We start from the raw sequence: 24,759 nt of genomic DNA, 5'->3' as shown, positions 1-24,759 counted from the left end.
AGAAAATGGATCTACCTACAAAAAAAGCTATTGCAAAGAATTGATTCAGTTGATATTTAAAAGGACTTCAAAGACTTCATTTTAATTAATACTCTCAGGGCTGAACAAGTGTAATCTTGCGTTGTTGATTCCATTTTGGGATGCCAAACTAGACTTGACAGTAGAGGATTTTATTCTGATTCCTCAGTGACTCAGATCAAAGAATTTTAAATGCTCCCAGGTGCTTTGGAGTAAGATTTCAATATGGAGGTGGAGTGGAATGTGGGAAAATAGGCCAACATAATTTAGTTTTCATTTGTGTCTAATAATTAAATGAATTGTTTTCCACTCTAGTTAAATCCACTGCATCCTCAGTTATTGTATCTTAGACTGACGTATCAGGTAGGGTCTGATAGGAAGTAGACAGCATACTTCTCTTGGGATTAATTACAGAAGTGTGGGCAGGGTTTAGCAAAAACAAGATGGCTCTAGGCCTTAAGGGGAAAAGGAGGAAACAATTCTTGGAATCTGAAGAGAAAAAGGTATAGGAAGGGTCAGCTGACAGGAGCTGAGGCACTCAGGAGAGGACCAGGTAAGGGAGCCAGGGGAATAAATATCTTGAGACTACTCCATCCCACCCTTTGCATGTCCTTGAAGTGTCTCCCTTTGCACACTCTCCCTGTAAGAGGGGTGCAAGGGAGCCAGGGCACAAAGTGAGATGCAAAAGGGTAGGAAGTGGCTCTGGAAGGACAAGCAGAAGATATTCAGCACAACCAACCACATTAGATAACGTATCAAGTACAGGAACTTGTCTTCCACTACATGGACAGGGTAGTACAGGAAATAGGCTCTGGATTTACTCAGATTATTATTCAGTTCTTTCCTGTTGTGAAGCTGTGTGCTTGGATAAATCCCTAAACTTCTCTAAGTCTTATTTTTTCATTTGTAAAATGTAAATAGAAGACCTGTTTTCCCATGTTGCTCTCAAGTTTAAAGGATAGTATGTCAATTAGGGTATAGCAAAGTCTATTTGATGCTGAAAACTTTGGGTGAGATGGAACCTTAGAACTTAGTCATCTATCATCTTTGCTCTTGCTTGTCAGCTACTGTGTGTCTACTACATATTCTGAGCTTGGGGATTTTATATTCTTGGCAATTTTTGAACTAGTTGGGAATGCATATACGGGGAGATAAAATCTGCATGCTCTCCAAGCATTGACTGTAGCCTGATTTTATTAGGTCTTGCTTACATAATTTTACTATTTTTCAATTTATTTCGGTGCTGATGTGGTTAGTACAAATTTATTTTAGTGTTATGAAGTCACGGTACTTTTTAAAAATCATGGTGGAGTTTCTTTATCAAAGGGATACTAAAAGCACACTACCATCTTGTGGGGGCAGGTTGAGAAAACCTGTTTTGAGATTCTAAAAGGAATCTTTGCACTTAACATGTTCAAGGACTACTGATCCATTTTGCTTTCATGTATCAAACTTGATTTAGATTTTATAAAAAATTTTAGGCCTTACACATCAGTTTCTTAGGACAAGCCTTTCCCTGCACTGCGTAATAAACGTGAGTCAGCGCAACAAAAATTGGTAAAGACTTCCCTAAAAACAAACCAAGTGTAGAAGAGCCCCTAATTGTCAGGACAGCAGGTAAAGTGACCCTAGGTGCCAACGGGGCACCGGGCCGGTTCTCTGAGGGTACCCCCTAAACCGGCGCACCCTCACTTCAAGGAACTGAAAAGGGAAGAGGCCCGCCTTGCTCCCTCCCCGTCCGCCCTCCTCGGGCCCGTCGGCCCCGTCCCCGCCCCGTCCCCGCCGCAGCAGGGCGGGCCACGCCCCCGCGCGCTGGTTGGCCCTCGCGGGCATGATGAAACTTCCCGCACGCATTACAGGAGCGCGGCGTGCACGGAGCGGGCGGAGGTGGCCTGCACGCCATCCGTATCCCGGTCCGCCGCCCTCGCCAGCCTGACCTGCTCCCGCGCAGGTAAGCCGGGCCCGCGCCGCCCAGCGCAGCGCCCTCCCTGCGTGCCCCGGCGCTGCCCCGGGAGCGGGAGGAGGATGCGCTGCGGCTTGGCGCCCGGCACACGCGGTGCCGGGGCGCCCGCGGATGCTGCGGCTCCTGCCTGGAGGGCGGGGCGGGCGCCTCCCGATTGTTGCGCACCTGGAGCGAGCTGGCGAGGAAAGGCCTGTGTCCCGGGCCCCGGAGGGAGCCAGGGAACCGCGGCCGGGAGGCCGGGCTGCGCCGGAGAGAAGGCCTAAGTCAGCCCCTGTCAATGTTGTTATTTTTTACCAGCTGGCGTGGAAGCCCGTGGGAATATTCGCAGTCCGGAGGCCCAGCTGCGGACCGGCGGGAGCATGCACGTGGCCGGGGCGCGATCGGGTGTCACGGGCGGTGGCGCGGTCGCCCGGGCCTGGTCTAGGAGGGAGGGTCGCCGGCGTTGTCAGTTACCGCCTCACGCCTCCGTGTCTGTGTTTTCCCCCTCACCTGGCCCACATTCACCTTGCCTCCTTCCCCTCCCCCCACCCCTCGCTGTAGACTGCAAGACTCCACAAGTGACTTGCTGAGCAAACCCTACCAAGAAGAGACCTGCGTAGGGAGGCAGGCGGCCAAGTACAGAAAAAAGCAAAAGAACAGGCATGCTCTTTTGCAATAGGTATCTATTGTATAGAGCTGGCTTCAGATTAATGTTACTGCTTTAAATACAGGGACAGTTTTCATTTTGGCTAGTGGCCGACATTATTTCTTCACTGTCCGTTACCCTGGGTGCTTGACTGATAATTTAAAAGCACTAACTTAAAAAAAAAATGATTATTCATTGCATTGCTGTAAGAGATTATTCATTGCATTGCTGTAAGATTAATTAGAAGTAAAGCAGGGCTTGAACTTGCCCAGGAGTTGGTTACTTACCGAATCTTACCGCAAAAGTAAGAAGATATGGCGAGTTTTAAGTAGTTGGTAAGTGGAATAGAAATTAAATGCACTTCACGCTTTTTGTTCACCTTCTTTCCCGTCCAATTTAGTGGTTAGTGTGTATTCCTACAGCAGGCTTAATACTGGGATTCACTCAGCAGCGTTAAGAAGACTTAGGTTAATGATTCCCTGATGACCACCCTTGTTTTCAAAGCACTTTCCTAACCCATTTTTAACATATTACTATTTGGTAGTGAAAGGTAGGTGGCTCATTAGGGGTCATGTCTCTGATGACTCAGTCCAGTTCCGTAACCGCTAGCCACATGTAAGTATAGAGCACTTGAAATGCTGGCTAGTCCGAATTGAGATGTGCTAGTGTAAAATACAATAGATTTTGACGATTGAATAGGAAAAGCAATGTAAAATATCTGTTCAGTAATTTTTTATATTGATTATATGTCGATGCTATTTTGGGAGAATGATGTTGAAAGTAAAATATACTTAAAATTAATTTCACCTTTTTCTTCTCTTTTAATGGGACTACTAGTATATTTAAAATTACATCACTGCTCTAGAACTTTATGAGGAAATAGGAAAATTACTGGGAACAGGCAACAGCAGTAGGAAAAAGGATGGCAAGTAGGTCCTTTGCCTTCTTTTAAGACTGATTCCAATAAAAATAATAGGTTATAGTTTGAATTTGCATCTTCCTGCTGGAAAAATAAGTGTGCTCCACACTTTTGTTCTCCCTCTTTCCCCTCCAGTTTAGTGGTTAGCGTGTGTTTCCTGTAGTGGGCTTACTGCTGGGATTTGCTAAGTAGCATTAAGAAGACTTAGTTAAATGATTCCTGATGATCACACTTGATTTTCAGAGCACTTTCCTAACCCATTTTTAACATATTACCACTTGGTGGTCAAAGGTACAGGGCTTATTAGTAGTCATCTCACTTGAATTTCAGTGAATTTTCCCACTAAATCTCAAAGTTAATCTTTCGTTATAGGCTGTTTGGCTCGGTGCATGGAAGGGACAGCATAGGACATGTGGTGCTTCATTTCCAAAGTGTGGGAGTTGACACCATTTGTCATTACTTTGATCTGGTCTTCCGAAAGGCCAGCCAAAGCTTTGGTTCATTTAGATGCAAAGGAAATATCCTCAAAGGATTGTTCAAAGTGGCAGATGTAATTTGAACATACATTTTTTTCTTTAGAGTGTTTGTCCCAAATAATCTGGGCATTTGCTGCAATTGGCGTTTTTAAAAAAAAAATACCAAAATAGTTATTTTCCATACTACAAATATTTTGATAAAATAGCTGTTTTGAACTGTGAGCAGCCAAATAAAACAGCCCTTTATTTCACAGTTGAGAATTTGTAATTTGAAAGTAATTAACATATGTAGGAATTACTTTTATTTACTTCCTGGCCTACAGGGATGAGCCAAGTTGTTTTTCAGGGATGTTATTGTGTAAGTTCCACCTCTTTGCTTTCTTACTAACTGACTTGGCTTTCAGACAGGAATACTTGAGAGTATTTTTCTCATTTAGGACTTTTTGATAGTGAACATTTTGTATCTTCTGTCAATTTAAAATGTTTTGTTTGTCATAAAGCCAGAATATCTGATATCAGATTATATTGCTTTCTTTTTCTCTTTAGACTTTCTTCAATCACATTTGAATAAATCACTTAGAAGTAAGCTAGAAGTCCTGGAATGCTCACAAGAGCTGTGTATCTTAATACTTACTATACTTTAGCAGTGTGTATAATGTGTTCTACCCACTATATTCTACCTGCAGTTAGTACAGGTAAAGAGAGGGCATTTACTTGTTCAGGAGAGCTGAGAGGAGACTGTAGAAATCCGGAGAGTGTTTTGGATCTTTGAGGGCTTTGGGGATTTTGTGGTGGAGAGAGTGGGGCTGGGATCTCTGGTTAGATTGGAGCCAGCCTGCCTGTGTATCCATATGTTGGGAGCAAACTTAGGGTGCAGAGACAGAATACAGCCTGCATGCTGCCAGCTCTAGCTGGCCTCCAAATCCTAAGGTGTTACACATACAGACTTTGGCTGGGTGCTAAGCTGCTGTTGGATCTGAAGGTCATCCATCTTTTCTGAGTACTTGCAAATAAATGAAATCATTTTCTACTCCTGTGTGCCTGCCAACCTAGTGGAAAATGACTATAGATAAGATGGTTTATATTTCAACCTTTGAAGTAAGTGGTTTATGTAAGTTTCTGGAATCAAGATTTGATGCAGACTTGGATTGAATGTTGAATATTTCATTGGCCTGCTTTTCTCTCCACAGAGAGCTGATAGCACCATTGCACCATGTGTGGTATTTGGGCCCTTTTTGGCAGTGATGACTGCCTTTCCGTTCAGTGTCTGAGTGCTATGAAGATTGCACACAGGGGTCCAGATGCCTTTCGTTTTGAGAATGTCAACGGATACACCAACTGCTGCTTTGGATTTCACCGGTTAGCGGTGGTTGACCAGCTGTTTGGAATGCAGCCAATTCGACTAAAGAAATATCCTTATTTGTGGCTCTGTTACAATGGTGAAATCTATAACCACAAGAAGGTAAGCAAAATAAAACCAGATGATGTCTGGATGTGATTAAACTTCAGAGCTTGTTGGTTATAATATTGCACATTTTGTATATAATGCTTTTTACTTTTCAAAGCACTTTCTGTGTTTGTTATCTCATTTGCTCTAGGTATATAAATAGGGCACCAATGCACAAAGAGGTGAGTGAAATGAATTGGTCACCAAAAATAAAAGTAATAATAATAGGCATCACAGTTCAGTTTCTTTGACTCTTAGAATGTTTTTTTCCCCCTCTTTTATCAGTTTAAATATTTATTAGAGCCTGTGGTAGGTGCTGGGGATACAGTGGTGAATAATAGAGTCTGCACTCTAATGGAGCTTGTTCTTAATTAGGGAGCAGACAGAAGAAAATCATTGTACGTATAATAGGTGTTCTGAAAGGATGAATATGAATCTGTTGAATATGAGAGATCCTCTTTCAGGAAGGATGGTCAGAGAAGGCCTCTTGAGGAAGTGACATTTGAACTGAGATGTAATGGATAAGAATCAACTAACAAGGCTGGGAAGTGCATTTCAATCAGGGGGAATAGTATGTATAGAAGCCCAGAGGTGGGCAGCAGCCCTGGGACTGTAAGTAAGGGAATGAGGGACAGGTGGGACCAGATTAAGCAGGGCTTTGCAGCCTTGGTAAAGAGTTGGAATACCATTCTAAGAGCGGCAGCACTTGAGGATTTTAAGGAAGGGATAGAATGTAATAGTTGGGAGGTGAGTGTATTTATAGCTTTTGTATAATGCTGCCACCGAGATTGTTGTTGTGATTATATACTTAATCAGAGCCAAAGGGCAGAGAGCTGGCTGGATGCAACAAGAACTAAAACTTCTAGCAACATTCCAATTGGAACAGCTTTCTAGTCTGGTGAAAACTTACTCTTAGGTTAAGAGTGGGTGAGGGGATAGAAATTCTGACCCTAGGAAGCTAAGAACCTTCCAATCCAGGATTATTGGGCTAGTGTTTCATAAGAAACTTTTTAATCTACAATTTGCAAGTTATTTTTTGTCACCTCTCTTCCCAACTTACTGAAAAGAACAGAGCAGTGAGCACCTAGATTGAATAATGTTTTGCAATACTTTGGCTGAATCATTTGAGAGTATGTTGCAGATATTATGACATTTTACCCTAAATATGTAAGCATTTATCTCCTAAGAATAGGGACACTCTTTTACCTGACACCAATACCATTATTAAGCCTAAGAATCCATAGAACAACCTAATAATCAGTTCGTATTTAAATTTCCCTGAGTGTCCCAAGAGTATCTTTATAGCTTTTTGTTGTTGTTGTTGCTTTGTTTTGAGCCAGATTTCAGTAAAGTTTCAAGAATTTGGTTGTGATGTGTCTTGGTATTTTTTGAAACTTTTGATATATGGCTGTCATGCATTTTAGGTTTATATAACGTATACTGCAACATAAACTCCAAAGCTCCCCTCCCCCAGCCTTTTTGTTGAAAATAAAATTTGCTACTACTGAGAAAGTGTAGCCAGAGGTGAGCTGGGAGTGGAGGGAGACAGAATGAGGGAGAGGAGCAATGGGGTAATGGTTGGGGCCTCCTTTTCTAATAAATCACCTGCAAGGTTTCGGACAAAGAGAGGTGGTTGGGGGTAGGTGAGGCAGATTTGGGAAGCTGTTGCTTGCTAATGTCACTGAATGCTTTAGGGTCACTTATTATCCTTCATAGCCCAGAAGAGTCAGCAGAAGACTGTTTCCAAACCCCACCTGTTAGTGACAAGATCATCCCTGATAGTCTCTCAGAGGAGGGAGGGGTGACCAGGTAGGGGTGACCAGGTAGTGCCTTCATAGTCCCTGGAGGCAGCCACAGCCCATTTTTGGACAGTTCTATGAGTGCTTAGAGATAAAAGCTTCACAAATTATGGAATGAGCTAGACTGAGAAGCATATTTAGAGGTCATATGTGTACACATAGGTTTACTTTTTGAAATTTAAAAGCATGTTTGTTTGTTTGTTTGTTTATTTATTTCTGAGACAGAGTCTCACTTTCTTGCCCCAGGTTGGAGTGCAGTGGCATCATCATAGCTCACTGTAGCCTCACATTCCTGGGGTCAAGTGATCCTCCCGCCTCAGCCTCCTGAGTAGCTGGGACTAGAGGCACGCACCATCACGCCTGGCTATTTTTTCTATTTTTAATAAAGACAAGGTCTTACTCTTGCTCAGGCTGGTCTCGAACTCCTGACCTCAAGCAATCTTCACACCTCGGCCTCCCAGAGTGTTAGGATTACAGGCATGAGCCACCATGCCTAGCCAACATGTTTTAAATACTTAAATTTACCCAGGATTTCCACATGGTTTTGTGTATGTTAACAACTTCATTCTCCATTGTCAGCTAAAAATGTGAGTGTAAGTACAAAGAAAGAGGAACACATCAAGGACTTTTTTCATACTTATAGTTTGCCAGTGGTGCTGGAGAGCCACCAAATTGGGCAGTAACTCCGTGTGGTGACATTGACAGTCTTTTTGCTGTTCCTTTAGGGCATGTAGACTAATAAAGCTCCGCTGCCATTTCGTCTGCCAGTGAGAGGTAGCTTTACTGCCACCACAGTGGTGAAGGACTGGAAGTTGTAGTCCATCCCTGGGGACCAGCAGCTTTGCTTTGGACTGTGTGTCTGTCATTGTGATGGAATCATTTATTTTTCAGGGAATAATGCCAAATTATGTTTGCCCTTTTGCTTTATATTTCAGAAACTGTGGTCTTTGAGGCCGAGCTGGAGGAACTTCAGCCAATAGTATCTTCCCAAACCAAAAGTTTACAGTTGCAGAAGACACATTTTTAGTGTCATGGCAACTAGGCAACCTATTTTCTTAACTTACATATACAGGTTGAGTATTCTTAATCTGAAAATCTGAAATTTGAAAGGCTCCCAAATCTGAAACTTTCTGAGCACTGACCTGACACTGCAAGTGGAACATTCCACACCTGGCCTTACGTGACAGGTTGCAGTCAAGATGCACGTGTACAACGCACAATTTATTCAGCATCTCCAAGGGATAAAAACACCCTTCCAGCTCCTTAAGCTGCAACTTACCTTTTCCACGTGTGCCCAGGTTTCCCCATGCAAGCACGCTCACAGTGGGTAATACAATTGCACGTGTGCAGGCTGGACTTGCCAATGGCAGGTTCCCCACGATGCCCCGCATGGAACCAAGACCTATGTGTATTACTCACTGTGCACTTTTGCTTATTCTTTGCTCTTGGTGTAAAGATGTTGAAACATCCAAAAGGCCCGGGTAATAGTGATAAGAAAACAGGAAGCATTAATGTTTATAACACAGAAAGTCAAGCTGTTGGAGAAACCGGACAGCAGTGTGAGGGTAGAGATGACATGGTAAAAATGTGTGACAGGCTTCCTGAAGGGCTAGAGCAGCGTGTATGCATAAGAGAACAAGAAATCATGTCAGTGTAGAAAATCAAAGAGAGACTTCTAAGACAAAAACCGTTGTTAATGAAGCAGATGACTCTAGAAGAAACATTTAAAAAAGCCATCCAGCAAAATTCCTCCTCATCCCTGGAGGACCCATTTCCTGGTCCCTCAACTACTTCTGATGTTTCTTTTCATCTGAAAAAGTAAAATACAGTATTTTATAATTACCTTTTAATGAAAACACAGCATCACAGGTGGAGACTGAAATTCTGTTGCTGTTAATTGTTGCTGTTGTTGAATAGCTGATATAGGTATTCTGGTTGATGCTACTGTGCTGCTTAGTTACCCTGAACACATTATTTTTTCACTGTATTAATGGTATGTTATATTTTTAACTGTGAGGTACTTATGTGTGAGTAAGTGTAAGAAAATGATTGCTCATCCATAGCATCAGAGTCAGGAATGATGGTGATGCCAAACGGCCACAGATCGTCCATGTGGGTGGCTGAGATAGTGACACCTTTGCTTTCTAATGGTTCAATACACACAAGCCATGTTTCATGCAAAAAATTATGAAAAATATTGCATAAAATTACCTGTATCCTATTTCATGTTTGGATTTGGGTCTCATCCCCAAAGTAACTCATTATTTATATGTGGATATTCCAAAATCCAAAAAAAAATATCCGAAATCTGAAACACTTCTGGTTTTAAGCAGTTCAGATGAGGAAATACTCAACCTGTATACATGTAAATGTATGTATTACCTACATAGTATGTATATAATATGCATTTTCATTCCTCTACACATTACTGCTCTGGTATATTGCCACTGTTTTCTTTTTATCACAATGCAACTAAAATTTTCACAGGTTCAGCTTTCTTTTGTGTAGATTTTGCAGAATCATGAGTTGAAACAAGCTAATGTTTGATAATGCCTTGATTCTAAATCACCAAAGTTCATGAAATGATTATAGAGCGCAGAAACTTTGAAGCAACTTTGCAATAAAAAATTACTGGTAAATGCACAAGGATTCTAACATTTTTGTTTGCTATTCTTTTAGATGCAACAACATTTTGAATTTGAATACCAGACCAAAGTGGATGGTGAGATAATCCTTCATCTTTATGACAAAGGAGGAATTGAGCAAACAATTTGTATGTTGGATGGTGTGTTCGCATTTATTTTACTGGATACTGCCAATAAGAAAGTGTTCCTGGGCAGAGACACCTATGGAGTCAGACCTTTGTTTAAAGCCATGACAGAAGATGGATTTTTGGCTGTGTGCTCAGAAGCTAAAGGTAATGATAGGATTTTTCTATAGATTTTCATTACTGTCCTGGTTTTGTGTTTTCTTCTAAATCATGTTTGAAAATCCCTTAGGGTACAATCCAGATTTTACAAGTGACTTATTCATGGGTCCTTAGCCTTTTCTGGTCATGGGTACTGCTTGCTTAAAACCTTTTAATTACCTCTATTCCCTACCCAGGTTGTGTAACTTGCTTGAGCTCTGCTAGCCATGAGGGGATCTGGGTCATTTTTCTGGTCTTTGAATTCAGGGCTACACAGATTACTGGCTTAATGGTCTAAGTCATGAGGAGTATTCTGTGTAGACAGGCTGTTACCATTTACAATAAATCATTGATTTTTGTGTTAAAGATGATGGTGATGTCAGGTTAGGGTACTTGTTCATGAAAACTTATTGAGAAAATTTATACAGTTTTCATGCATAATATATAACAACTAGTTAAAAGATAGATGTCCAACTTCTTAATATCTGACTTTAAAGTACGTAAGAATGGATCATCGTGCCTGTTTAAAGAACTGGGAACCATGACTATTTTCTTAAAATACCTCAGTGATAACAAAGAAATGACTGTCGGGATATCATAAGATAGAATTTCATCTTTTTGCTTCATAAATATGTCTTACTTTTCTTTTTATATTTGTTTGCTTTATTACGGAAAGCAATTTCTTGACGAGAAATTCTAGCTAGGGAGAAGAAATTTAACACCGAGAGTTCTATTGCTTTGAACTACTAGAAATCAGTGTAGTTTTGCTGTACATCTCAGCGCCTCTGTCATCTCTCCTGTAGACAGAAGGTAGGGCTTCGGGGGATTAAATTTTTTTTTCCTATTTTGATTATATGATAGGCGTGTATTTATATTGAAAAGGGAAAATAAATGTGAATCAACTAATTGTGGAAGTTATTATGAAGCATTACCTAATTTGAATAAAGTTATCTTTTTGAATGTGTAGGTCTCGTTACATTAAAGCACTCCACAACTCCCTTTTTAAAAGTGGAGCCTTTTCTTCCGGGACACTATGAAGTTTTGGATTTAAAGCCAAATGGCAAAGTTGCATCCGTGGAAATGGTCAAGTATCATCACTGTAGGGACGAACCTCTGCATGCCCTTTATGACAACGTGGAGAAGCTCTTCCCAGGTAACTAACACCCACTGACCCATCCCCTTCCCTTCTCCCCTAGAGGAAAAACGTTATATTCTCACACTATTTGCATGATTTTGATTTCAAGACCTAGTTCCCATCTCATTTTGGAGGTAACACATTAAGATTTGGCAGACTTCACTATTGAGCAAGTGGGGTGTCCTGGCAGATGTTGGTGACTGTGAACTTCATTTCAATAATTAAGTCAGCCCAGGTGTCACAGAGCTGTTTCATTTACTTTGTGTATTTATAGGTTTTGAGATAGAAACTGTGAAGAACAACCTTCGGATCCTTTTCAACAATGCTGTTAAGAAGCGTTTAATGACAGACAGAAGGATTGCTTGCCTTTTATCAGGTGAAGCCAGTTAAAAACCTAATTATATTTAATGTGTGTTCAGATGAAATGATTTGTAGCCATTTCTTTGTTTTTGACTGTAAAATGTTTACTATATTAATCTTGCCTTCGTTGTAGGATTAAAAAGTTTTTTATAAGCTGCATTTGATGTTCATAGTAATACTGCAACTTATAGTTACACTATTGCTATATTATTGGTATAAGAGTGAGCTAGTAAACATTCTTTAGAATTCTGTGTAGTGATTTTTAACCAATTCAAATGCTTCCACCATTGTTACAGGTTATATTTTGCTATTATTAAAGTTGATTTCAGTTTATAAAACTTGGGGATTTTAAATGATAAAACTGTGATCATGGTGTTTAACAGGAATATATATCATATCTCCCCCTGTCTTATGCAAGGCACATAACCAGTATGCTTGCTTTCTTGCACGTAGGGGGCTTGGACTCCAGCTTGGTTGCTGCCACGCTGTTGAAGCAGCTAAAAGAGGCCCAAGTACAGTACACTCTCCAGACATTTGCAATTGGCATGGAAGACAGCCCTGATTTACTGGCTGCTAGAAAGGTAAGGTGTTGTCTTTGCCTGTTATGTAGTAGGAACAGACTTGTTATTATTAGGATGAAAATCGAGTGGGATGATTCTGCTTCTGCTGCTCTATTGACTCAGGTAATTGTTTGAAATTCAATGTATTAAAATAGAATGAAATCCCTGTTGAATATCCACTGCATTGCATCCACGCATCCACTGGTTGGGGCTTGGAGGTAGTGACCTGTGAAATCATTTCTCCTTTTTTGCCTTGTTAGTTTTCACTATTAATTCATAATGCTTTTTGAACTTCTGTCATGTTTTATTTTCAAGGGTAGTTCTTTTCTTTAACAAATATGTGGATATTTCTTTATATAATCAGGTGGCAAATCATATTGGAAGTGAACATCATGAAGTCCTCTTTAACTCTGAGGAGGGCATTCAGGCCCTGGATGAAGTCATATTTTCCTTGGAAACTTACGACATTACAACAGTTCGTGCTTCAGTAGGTAAGTATTTTATGATAATGAAAAAGTTTCTTTAATACTAAAAAGTATAAGGTTTGAAAAATATTAAGCAACAGTTTAAAAAAACATTATTTAAGAATGAATATAAATTAAATTCCTATGTTACTAATTGTTTAAGACCATTTAAGAATTTCTTGAATCTCTTTGGAGAGAAGGGAACAATAAATACATAGTTCAGCCTCCACATTATGGTCTCACACTTTATATTTCCCCAAGGAGTGGATACATGTTTTCTGCCCCTCCCCCCATTGCCCTGTATAAAGTTTCTTAGGCTATATATAGTCTGTATAAAATGGAGAAATAGGTCTATGTTATAATGCCTTTTCTGTAAGAAGTACTCATTGTAGATGGATTTTGTAAATATTTCATCATACACCTTACCAATTTGCAACACACTAGTTTTATCCTGTAAATACATACAGAGATTGGAAATAGACCCCAAATCAGACTGATCCAATGTTGTTAGGCCTTTATATGTTGCTAGCTTAGATATACCTCTTTTAAGAGACTTGCCTTGGAGGATAACAAAAATCTTAATTATTACAATGATTTATGGCCCTCCAAAGTATCATGATAAATAAACAAATACACAGGATATCTGTGGTCTTAAAATGTCATGGGGTGGGGGTGGGATTAGGTAAAAAAGGTCTAAAAAGGCTCTCTAGGTGGGGCGATGGTAAAAACAAGGCTGAGAAGAAACACTGGTTTAGAGGGATGTGGGGCAGGAACCAGCCAGGCATGTTTTAATAATATATAGTCTCCTCAACTGTACGTGAAATCTGGTAAATGGGGCGTGGCAAGGGGGAAAAGAAAACCAACAAAATTAAAACTAAACTATCAAAACCCCTATTTTTTTTGGTAGTGATACCAGTATGAAAGGCATGAGTTTTAGGTATTTGAGTCATTATTCAGTTTAGCAAAATTTCAAGGTAGACATTCTTGGTCTGAAAACATTAGAATTTTAAACTATGTTTATAAAATTATAGAATGGTGCTGGGCTATTTTATTGCAACAGTATAACTTTTGGATTAAGTATGTTTAAATGGCTTATAAAGGTCATTGCTTTTAGAAACTACCTTGTATTAATGTGAAGTCCAATATAGTAATAAAGTTTACAAGTGTTTCTGAAAACCAAATAAAAGGCATTTTTGGTGGATGGTTATATTGACATTAACATTAATTTCTCTCTCTCATTTAAGGTATGTATTTAATTTCCAAGTATATTCGGAAGAACACAGATAGTGTGGTTATCTTCTCTGGAGAGGGATCAGATGAACTTACACAGGGTTACATATATTTCCACAAGGTAAGCACTCGACAGCGGAAGGATATTCATGCTGTATTAAGAAAAGTATGAATTATTTGACTATTTTCCATCTTTTGCCCTTTCAGTGTAACAGTAACATTTTTGAATATCTTGTGAGTTTATATGAGGAAATCTGATAGTGTCTGCTTTGTATTTCTTTTGAGAGGAAAGAAGTCTTAATAGTGTCAGATAATTTTTGTTCTTTAAAACTAGTTAAGCATCAAAATCACTTTTCTGCTATTTCTCAGTCCCCGGTGGAATTATGACGTTATACAGTGTGTTCATTTTATTTGTTCTAACGCCAACAGTTTTGGTGGGAGGGAGGGCATGTTTTATAAAGCATTGCTTGTATCTGTTTAGTTACTTACTGCCTTCCCTAAATTTGTTTAGCTTTCTGTCTTACCCACCTTTGGCATTGAAATATAGGTAAGAGGGAGAAATGAAAACTGTTGTGTGTGCCAAAAGCAAAGCTGTTGGTGTTTTTGGAACTTCAGCTATTTGTTTGTGAAACAGGCTCCTTCTCCTGAAAAAGCCGAGGAGGAGAGCGAGAGGCTTCTGAAGGAACTCTATTTGTTTGATGTTCTCCGTGCAGATCGAACTACTGCTGCCCACGGGTAATGTGATATTTTAAGAAGTAATTGTAAACAAAAACAAAAAACTCAATGAGTAGCTCAGTGGCTGATTTGCTTTTTCTTTTCAGTTGGCTGTATGTTGCAAAGGGTGACTTTTGTAGAGAACATGAAACTTGTCTCTTAGCACCAAAAGAATTAGGCTAAATTGAAAGTTTTGTCGTGGTAACGGGGAGAGGTCTTCTTCTATAGGTCGTTTTAGGTGGGGTTTCCATCTTTAAAGCATAGCAGCCTTCTGCTCACATCTGCACAACCAAGAGGGAAGGCTGCTGCAGCCATTTAAAAGAAGTAAAGATTATGAACTCCATGTAACAAGTATAGAGCACCTGTCGTGCCCATTTGGTGCCATGGTGACCCTGAGGGGATAGGGCAGTGAAGATGCAAGAGGTTTGGTACGATTATAAGAAACCGGTTTCTTTGGTATCATTTCTAGTTGGCTAACTTTTCACGTTTTAGCTGGTCATGTTGGAGCATTGAAGACTTTTACTGTACATGATAAACAACTGACCTTAAATGTTTTATTAATCATTGCTTCTACTGAATCATACTTAGATTAGGATATGATTACATATGGGGTTGGGAAATGGACAGAATCTTGGTCATTATCCTATCTGCTTATCCTAACTACAGTCACTAGGATTCAGGGAACAGATGCTATGGCATTCAATGAAATACTGTGGAACATTGGTTGATATTGCATATTGTAAGTGAATTATTAATCAGTTAGTGGTTAAAAAAAATACTGAATTGTTATTACAGTTGTTAATAGGAGAAGAGATGGTCTCACCTAGAAAAAAACTTTGAGTCAGAAAGGTCCAGGCAAGGTACATTTTTTTTTTTTTTTTTGAGATGAGAGTTTCACTCTGTTGCCCAGGCTAGAGTGAGTGCCGTGGCATCAGCCTAGCTCACAGCAACCTCAAACTCCTGGGCTCAAGCGATCCTCCTGCCTCAGCCTCCCGAGTAGCTGGGACTACAGGCATGCGCCACCATGCCCAGCTAATTTTTTTCTATATATTTTTAGTTGTCCAGCTAATTTCTTTCATTTTTTTAGTAGAGACAGGGTCTCACTCTTGCTCAGGCTGGTCTCAAACTCCTGAGCTCAAACGATTTGCCCGCCTCGGCCTCCCAAGTGCTAGGATTACAGGCGTGAGCCACCCGCCCTGTCTAGGGTACATTCTTAATGATTGGGTCACTCATGATTCTTTTTCTGCTTTTTGAGATATGAATTCAACTGTTTGTAGAAAGGAAAGTAATAAAAGTAATGTCTCAAACAGTTTTTCTCCCTAGATCAGATGATACATATTATTTCGAATGAAGATTTTTATATTTATTCATTGGTGGAGCGCAGTCATTAGGAGGCTTGTAAATGTGACTTTATGATCTTAACATCACTCAGAAGCTGGTTGCGCTGCTTTAGAGCCGAAACGGACAGTCACTACATATTCCATTTTGATTTAGATTTTCTTCTTTCCTCCTATAAGCCTTGAACTGAGAGTCCCGTTTCTGGATCATCGCTTTTCTTCCTATTACTTGTCTCTGCCACCAGAAATGAGAATTCCAAAGGTAGGTTAATCAACTCAAGGTAAAAAACTGGCTTTGCTCTCAGGTTATATTTTTAACTCTTTCTGATGCTCCTTCTGTTTCCATGTCAGAATGGGATAGAAAAACATCTCCTGAGAGAGGCATTTGAGGACTCCAATCTGATACCCAAAGAGATTCTCTGGCGACCAAAAGAAGCCTTCAGTGATGGGATAACCTCAGTTAAGAATTCCTGGTTTAAGATTTTACAGGAATATGTTGAACATCAGGTATGATGTCTTTAAAAACATTTTTGGGATAGGATAATTTGGATGCAGAGCTGTCATTAGCTATTCATTTTTTATTTAGTTTAGATATTTTGTGTCTGTAGGAAAGATTCACAGTTCCTATAAACAATACCTCTTTTATAAGAATTATATAAGAATTAAGTAGCATGAGGGATTACAAAGTAGTATCTAGAATTGAAAGAGAGAGAGAAGACTTGCTAATCATCACTGACCTTCATTTAACACATTTTTGGGCTTCTGTTGGGTGTCAGACATTATGAGTCACAATACTCAGAGACACCAAGTATTAGAAATATGCATGTTTATGTTCTTTAAAACGTGGTGGCTCTTACCTCTAATCCCAGCACTTTGGGATGCCAAGGCGTGAGGATCACTTGAGATCAGGAGTTTAAGACCAGCCTGGGCAACATAGTGAGACCCTATATCAAAAAAAAAAAAAAATCACTGCAGCTACACATACATATTATGGATATTTCAGCAATTTCTTTTTTGTTTTTTTTTTTTTTTTGAGACAGAGTCTCACTCTGTTGCCCAGGCTAGAGTGCTGTGGCATCAGCCTAGCTCACAGCAACCTCAAACTCCTGGACTCAAGCAATCCTTCTGCCTCCGCTTCCCAAGTAGCTGGGACTACAGGCATGCGCTACCATGCCCGGCTAATTTTTTCCATGTATTTTTAGTTGTCCAGGTAATTTCTATTTTTTTAGTAGAGACAGGGTCTCGCTCTTGCTCAGGCTGGTCTCGAACTCCTGAGCTCAACCGATCCTCCCACCTCGGCCTCCCAGAGTGCTAGGATTACAGCGGTGAGCCACCGCGCCCGGCCTATTTTAGCATTTTCTAAGCGATAGATTATTCAAAGGGTCTTGTATAATTTGCAGCCATACCTTATCTTAACTTTTTTTGTTTACTTTGTGAAACCAGATTAAATATAAGTTTTTCCATGCCATTTAAAAAACTATTTTTGCTCTTTTGTAGGTTGATGATACCATGATGGCAAATGCAGCCCAGAAATTTCCCTTCAACACTCCAAAAACCAAAGAAGGCTATTACTACCGTCAAATTTTTGAACGTCACTACCCAGGCCGTGCTGACTGGCTGACCCATTACTGGATGCCCAAGTGGATCAATGCCACGGACCCTTCTGCCCGCACGCTAACCCACTACAAGTCAGCTGCCAAGGCTTAGATGCTCTCTAAGCTGTCGAAAGCAAATGTTTCTTCTTGTTGTGAAGGGTAGGGGACGGGGTGGATAGTGGACCAATGAGAGCCACCCAGGCTTATCTAGGTGTGAAAAAAATAAATCTCTAAGATCTAAAACATTATTGCTGTACTCATTTATATTTTTAGAGTCCCTTCATTAGAGGTAAGTAGAAATTGAGCAGCTTTTGCTGTATCATGGTGAAGTTGGAGGATGAGCTAGGAAAAGGGAAAATTGTCTGATGTTTGCGAGAACTCACAGAACTCTCCCGGGAGAGCTGCTTTAGAAATTTGAGTCTTGTGCCCACGTGGCCTCCTTCCAGTCCTTGTCTCATCATGGTGTGCTCTTCTTGTGCCCTCCCTGTCTTAGTTCTGCTTATGTCCCTAACAGCTGGCTAGGCAGACCCTGGAGACTCGAGTCCTTTGTAGGAGTTCATGACAGCTCTATTTTGTAAGATAGTAATTTATTTTTTCTTTTTTATGTTGAGCCAACATCTCTTCTGGAGACTGTTGTTCTAGAGCAGGGGTCAAACTTTTTCTATAAAGGGCAAGACAGCAAATATTTTAGGCTTTGCAGACCTCTGTTGGAGCTATTCAGTTCTGCCATTATAGTGCAGAAGTTACACAGACAGTATGTAAACAAATGGGCATGTTCTAGTAAAACTTCATAAAAGCAAGCAGTGGGCTAGATGTGGTCCATGGGCTGTGGTTTGTTGATCCCTGTTCTAGAGCAACAACCTTGAGCTAAGCATTTCTGGTAAAAGGAATTCTAAACCTAGTTGAAAAACAAAGTATCGTAAGGAAACATTCAAAGAGCAAGTAGAAGATTTTCATTTGAATGCTCATTGGTTGTTTAGGGACAACATTTTGAAATACATTATAAAGGTGAATTTAACTTTTAGGAACTTTTGAAAAGGGAACTGCTCTTGTACAGGTAAATATAAGCATGCTTGATGGGCCGGGCATGGTGGCTTGCACCTGTAATCTCAGCTACTTGGGTGGCTGAGGCAGGAAGATTGTTGGTTGAGGCCAGGAGTTGGAGGCTTCACTCCACCTGGACTGCACTCCAGCCTGGGCAATAAGAGTGAGACTCTGTCTTCTAAAAAATAACAAAAATAGTCATTTAAAAAAGAATACTTGAAGGGAAGAGTGATTAGGCAGGAATTTAGCTGGTAAGTGGGAAGACATTTGTTTGAGGCTGGCTTTAGGCCTTGACCTATAGTATAAAAATGTCTCCAGGACACTGAGAAAATGTCATTAATTAATATTAGATAACTTTTAATGATTATCTTGTATTTGTGGGTGCCTGAATTGCGTAAAACCAGTGTGATTTGATTCTAGGCATATCTATTCCAGCCAAGCTAAGTGGCATCAGGAATGCCTGGGAAACTCGGCTGATAATGATTACTCAATGTACACAGCAGAGCTAAGGGATGGCATAAATGACAAACTGCCAGTTCTCCAGGGTGTGAGGTTTGGCTCTAGATTTTTAACTTCAGTGACTGAGATCTGCTGTATTTAGTTAACTACCCAGATGTTTGATAGTAGTGATTGTAGTTTGATTGTAGTTAAGCCAATTTCATAGCAGCAAACGGTAGATCAATTACAATGGCAGCAACTTACTGGATTTCAAGCCACGCACCAAAGGTTCTTGGCACATGGTATAAAGTTAACTTTTTCTCTTCTTTTGCAACTTAAATAGTGGGAGGTTTGAAGAAATGGTAGCCACTAGGTTCATGTACACGTGACTCAACAGCTTACATATTGGCCAAGGCTGTTTTCCTCTGGACCATTCTGATACTGGTAATTCTATGCCAGGGAGGTGTGTGTTATCTAATCCACACGGCACAGCTAACAACAAACAATTCAGGCCTTTCATGCATAAACTAAAAGATTATTAACTGATATCCTGTCATTTCAGTCTGATGTGTGAACACCCTTGTGAATGACCTTTTAGAGGTTTATTTCACTTTATCGTAATATCTGCTCTAAAAAATTTACCGTATAGTTTGACAGATTGATATACTTCTATTAAAAGAAGTAAAATCCAACTAAAATCCTACCACTGCTTTTAAACAGTTTTAACATTTTCTTGAAGATCTCTTGCTATAAAGGCACAATTGTACATATATAGGTAGTTTATCTTGGCTAACATAAGACCTCAAAGCTTCTTAAGCCCTTTACAAGGAAAATATAAAAAGGAATTAATCTTGAGCCTCTGATAGCCCAGCCTCAGAAGGATTATGCCTCATACTTTGTGGGAAACTTTTACTTGTATCAGACTGTGAACATCTTGTTGAGGCTGCAGACTCAGAGCGTGCTCCTTAATTCCTCCTTGGGGTTGCCTTGGTTTGGTCTGACATCTGTGATAAGGGATCCTTGGAGTGGGCCCCCGTGGAAGGGCAAAGCTGCCGGGAGGAAGCAGAATGGAAGCGGGGCAGGGAGGCAGGGCCATATGGCGCTAGACTGAGCAGTGGAAAAGTCAGTACCAAGCACATATGTGTCAATTGTTCTAAGTAACTTCACTGGGTTAATTCATGCAGGCTTAACTGAGGAATTGTGGTGGATTTTATTTCCTAAATGTGGCCACAGCAGTATATCTGGTCCTATATGCTCTTCCAAGCAGTCTGTTTCACCTCTCCTTGAGCCCGGGCAGGACCCGGAGATTGCCTTGACTAGTACAATACCGTGGGAGTGATGCTGTGTGGACTTCTGAGCCTAGGTCACAAGAGTGATGTGGCTTCTGCTTTCTCTCTTGATGCATATTGTGAGGAAGCCTGCGTGTAAGACTTTGGGCTGACAGCCCAGCAAGGGTCTCAGGCAACAGCCAACGTCGACCACCAGCGAGTAAACCTCCCGGTGATTGCAGCTGCTGGTCTTTGAATCTTCCACCTGAGGCCCCAGCCGTGGGGAGTAGAGATAAGGCTCTGTCCAAGTTCCTCACTCACAAGCCTGTCCGCCTAATAAGTGGTTGCTTGACCTTAGTAAGTTTTGGGGTGGTTTCTTACACAGGCATAGTGACTGGAACAGGTTAACACCATTACCTAGCCCTGTTTTACACAGGTTACATAGGTTGCCCAAAGTCATTCAGCTAATCAGTAGGTGGTGGGGCCCCAAGTTAGTCCGCTAGGTTGGCTCCAGAGCCTCTGGGTTGTTCTTTCCTGACTCTTCTTGCACTGTCAGTATGAAACGACAGCCTAGGTCTCTGCTGTGAATTGAAAGACGAAGGGCAAGGGCTTCCTCTCAGCTTTTGTTGGGAGCAAGAAGTTGGGGCAGGGCCAAGGTATCTCCCAGAGACCACAGTGATGCTAATGGCATAGGCTAGGTGATGTTGAGAAAACGATCCCCAAGTTTCAGTGTATTACCACAAAAAAGTTATTTTTTGCTCAAACTTTCTGTTCATCCTGGCCTATGGGGGCTCTGCCCCATTGCTGAGGGGCTTATGAGGACTCTGGGACACAGGCTGATGCAGGCACGATACGATCTGGACAAATACCCCCACCATCAGCATGGCAGGGGACGAAGGAAGTGGTGAAGCATTCACTGAAACCTAAAGCTTCCACTCAGAAGTGACTCGTCGCTTTCACTCACATTCCATACAGGTCACGTGGCCACACGTAACGTCAAGGGGGCATCTACAAGAAAGGAAAAAGAAGTACTTGGAGAGCAGCACTAATGACTCCCCAAATCCACTCTTCAGTAAACAAATAATCCAGTTCACTCTTTATCATGCAAGAAATATATTCACCCCCCACTCAAGGATTACAACTCAAGAATCCCATTCTGCCAGGGCCTCAGCCCAGGGTTTAGCATCTCTGGGTGATGTACTTACGTGGAAGTCTGTTTCAGGGCTGGAGATGGCAGTTCCTCATGATCTGAGAAGACAAATTATCTGCTCCTCACCTGTCCAATATATAATTCAGCAGGAATAGAATAGCTGCAGCAACAACATCAAAACATATTCAAAAAGAATAGGCCAGGAGATACACAGCAAACCCTAGTTGGTAGCAATTTTGACATTTGGTCATTCGAGGGCCTCCATCTCCAGCAGAAAATTGCCCTTCAAGGGTCACCAGCAGCCAAGACATCAGTGTGTCGGCAGGAGGAGGCAGGAGTGAAAGAACTGGGGGAATTGGTTCCTGAGCACAGGTGAGGCATGGGGTGGGAACACTTTGAAGAGGGAGAGGGCTGATTTCTAGCAATAAAGCTAACTTGGCTCATGCCATCGTCATTTTGGTTACCCAGATTAAGTGTTAGCATGAATTGATCACCCTTCCTGAGTGCCAAGGACTACTCTAAAAGCTGTAAATAATCTTCACAACAGCCCTGTATGTCCTGTTGAGCTCATGCACATTTTATGGACGAGGAAAGTGCCATACAGAGGTATCATGTTGCATGCCCGAGGTCACATAGCTAACAGGAGTGGGATGCTTGATCTCAGGTTTCAGGTTTTAGAGACTTTATCATTAACCCCTACTCTATGTTACCTTTTAAAGGGATAGAATATAGCATACATATGCATGGAAAAATTCTGTAATTTTTGTCTAATTTTATATTGTTAATGGGAGTGTGCATTTTAAGCATAGCTCATAAGTCATTTAGCAAATCTAAAAATTTAAGCATAATTTCTTTTCATTTTAATTTTAAAATTTTGTTATGAACACACACACACACACAGACACACACACACACACACAGAGTCACTCATGTGATTTAGATCTCTGATTCAGATCTGTGTGTTTTTACCCGATTTCAGGCCCTACCTAGCTAGTAAACGGATGCCTAGAAATTAATTCATAATTCTCTTTGCAACTTGGAGAATTTTTAATAATACTAGGAAAAAAGCCATACTTGCAAGTTGTCAGTGTATGTTAGGAATTGGCTGTTGCAGTATAAAGCATTTATTTAACATCAGAGGGCTAATAATATAAAACATAAAACCACAAGGTGGCAGCCACGACACACGTTTTTCTCTCGAGGCAATTTTACATGTTTCTCAAAGGTTGGAGAAACTATTTTATGCTAAACTGAGGACATGACATGTTCATTTCATAGAATAAATCCCATCATGGAAGTTCCATAGTTTGCAGCTGATAATTAGTGAGCAGTTCTGACACGCTAACATCATGTGGCTGTTGTACAGGCCAGTGCGAAACTGTCTGTGAACCTCTTATCTCCCTCTCCTTTGATCCAGCACCCTAAACATACCTGCACAACGTGTTCCTCATACAAGTGGGATCCTTTATACTCTGGAAGGTAGAAAAGATGTGGACAACCTCAATCTGTTTTTATTTGCTTTTTGAATGTACCAAAAAATCTATGTAAACTCTCATTTTCATAATCACCCAATAACCCTGACTTATCTCAGTTTATTCAAATGTAGCTAAGAGATAAAACCTGCATTGAGCAGTCTATGTACACATAATACCAGCTAGGACATTCTGGGGACTCACTGTGCACCTAACACTGGTCTAAGACCACACTCAGTCTCTATGACAACCCTGGGAGGTGCCTGCTGTTGTCGCCATTCTCATTTTGTGGTTGAAGAGAAAGAATGTACAAAGAGCCTCAACACTGAGAGAGAAGCTGGTCAGCTAGTGGCCAGTGGGATTCTCTGTGCATTATAATGGATACCGCAGAAAAGAGTTCTGTATTAGCAAGGCAATTTTCCTATGTGGATGGATGACCTACCTAGAGGACCTTAGTGAGCCCCATGGCAATGACCATGATCGTGTGCAAGAAGTGCCTTTTGTAGTTCCTACCCACGAAGCTATGACCCCTACTAACTTTATATTTTATAGGGTTGAACCCACAGACCATGGTTTCAGTGAAAATGCTGAATTTATGAAACCGGAGGGGCAGGGAAGCACCCAGTGCGTGTGTTGGTCTGTGTCGGCGAGTGAGAAAAACACAGTTGAAAAGAATGATTTCCTATTGGATAAAGTGGCAGGGTTTATGTAGCTAAGCATCAGTTGACCAGACCAAACTACTATGAACTACTAGCTTGGGATCTTTGCTAAAACACACTGACCTTGGCATAACATCCGTCCTATTACATTATCCTCTGACAAGCCACATGCTGCTGTATTTGGCTCCAGGGTTATCTAGGGTGTATGACTCTCAAATGACCACAAGGTGGGGCAAGATGATATTCAACTGACTGTTCCACAAGCTTTTTTGAGGAATTTTTCAGTCCATTTTAATATCTGAATCCTGTGCGTGTGTGTTAATTTTTGTGGTCATAGATTAAAACCAAAACCCCAGGTAATGACCTTGCAAACATCTTTGTCATATTCTGTCATGCGATATGTAATGCCGCAGACCTTGGATTGCATTTCAAAGCCAGCTTTCTTCCATCATCCTGACATTAGTGCACCATGCTTGGTGCTCCTTCCTCTCTGCGACTCACCTGGGCTGGTGAGGAGGGGGAAGGTGGTCTCCCCAATTCAGACCCCCAACTAAGACAGGAAGTAAGAGAAAATGGGATGGGGGAATGTGAGCTCTGCTTTGGGATTCGTGTGGACCATAGGATATGTAATGACAGACACTGTCACCCAACCAGGCATTACACCCTCAGCTGCTGAGAGGGGCCAGGCAGGGGTACGTGGTGAGGCCTCCCCGGGCACGGTGGGGGGCTGTGGCCAGTGGCAAAGCCAGCTCAGGCACAGGCTGCTCCTCAGATCCCGCTCTTCAACACTATGTGGCAACACTGGTGTGTTCTTCTTTGTAAGAGAATCCAGAAGTCCAGATTTTTACGAAAAATCCGATTTTTAAATATTGATTAAAATGTTTAAGAATTTTTTAAGCCAAACAAAACACATCCTGTGTGCTAACATTAATCTTTATTAATCAATCTGCATATAATCCATATAAAATAACTCAACACACAGATCAGTTGCTCTCTTCTGACTTCTTAATATAAAGGTAAGCATGCTGTTAATTATAAGGAATTTTTGTGTGGTTTTATTTCACTCATTCATTCAGTCATCCCTTCAACAAGCCTGTGTTGAGTGTCTTCTCATGCCAAACACTGCAAGTTACTCAGTGGAGAATAAAGGTTGTACATGTAGGGAAGGAAAAAAAAAA

The 24,759-nt window shown here is 40.9% G+C and overlaps 1 protein-coding gene across 2 annotated transcripts; it reads left to right on the top strand.

The window, feature by feature from the left end:
- The first annotated feature begins 1,864 nt into the window (after positions 1–1,864).
- ASNS (asparagine synthetase (glutamine-hydrolyzing)) lies at positions 1,865–17,793 on the top strand. 2 transcript variants are annotated; one of them, XM_045565227.1, is made up of 13 exons: positions 1,872–1,969; positions 2,522–2,639; positions 5,192–5,463; positions 9,927–10,164; positions 11,123–11,308; positions 11,565–11,666; positions 12,104–12,231; positions 12,575–12,701; positions 13,919–14,025; positions 14,539–14,639; positions 16,136–16,217; positions 16,307–16,462; positions 17,453–17,793. In XM_045565227.1, exons 3-13 carry the CDS (start codon positions 5,215–5,217, stop codon positions 17,660–17,662), a joined length of 1,686 nt encoding a protein of 561 aa, XP_045421183.1. In that variant the 5' UTR covers positions 1,872–1,969; positions 2,522–2,639; positions 5,192–5,214; the 3' UTR covers positions 17,663–17,793. The 2 variants fall into 2 exon arrangements, with proteins under 2 accessions (XP_045421182.1, XP_045421183.1); XM_045565226.1 differs by lacking the exon at positions 2,522–2,639 and having other exon boundaries at positions 1,865–1,969.
- Positions 17,794–24,759: the final 6,966 nt, after the last annotated feature.

Source organism: Lemur catta, chromosome 11 (assembly GCF_020740605.2).
Source record: "Lemur catta isolate mLemCat1 chromosome 11, mLemCat1.pri, whole genome shotgun sequence".
In the NCBI taxonomy this organism is placed as follows: domain Eukaryota; kingdom Metazoa; phylum Chordata; class Mammalia; order Primates; family Lemuridae; genus Lemur; species Lemur catta.
Note: the sequence above shows the minus strand (reverse complement) of the source record. Positions and strands in the feature narration are given on the sequence as shown.

Coding starts and splice junctions, on each gene's coding strand:
- ASNS (XM_045565226.1), top strand. CDS start 5,215: ATGTGTGGTATTTGGGCCCTTTTTGGCAGTGATGACTGCCTTTCCGTT. Junction 11,667..12,103: donor GATTGCTTGCCTTTTATCAG/GTGAAGCCAGTT, acceptor TCTTGCACGTAG/GGGGCTTGGACTCCAGCTTG. Junction 16,218..16,306: donor CAGAAATGAGAATTCCAAAG/GTAGGTTAATCA, acceptor TTTCCATGTCAG/AATGGGATAGAAAAACATCT.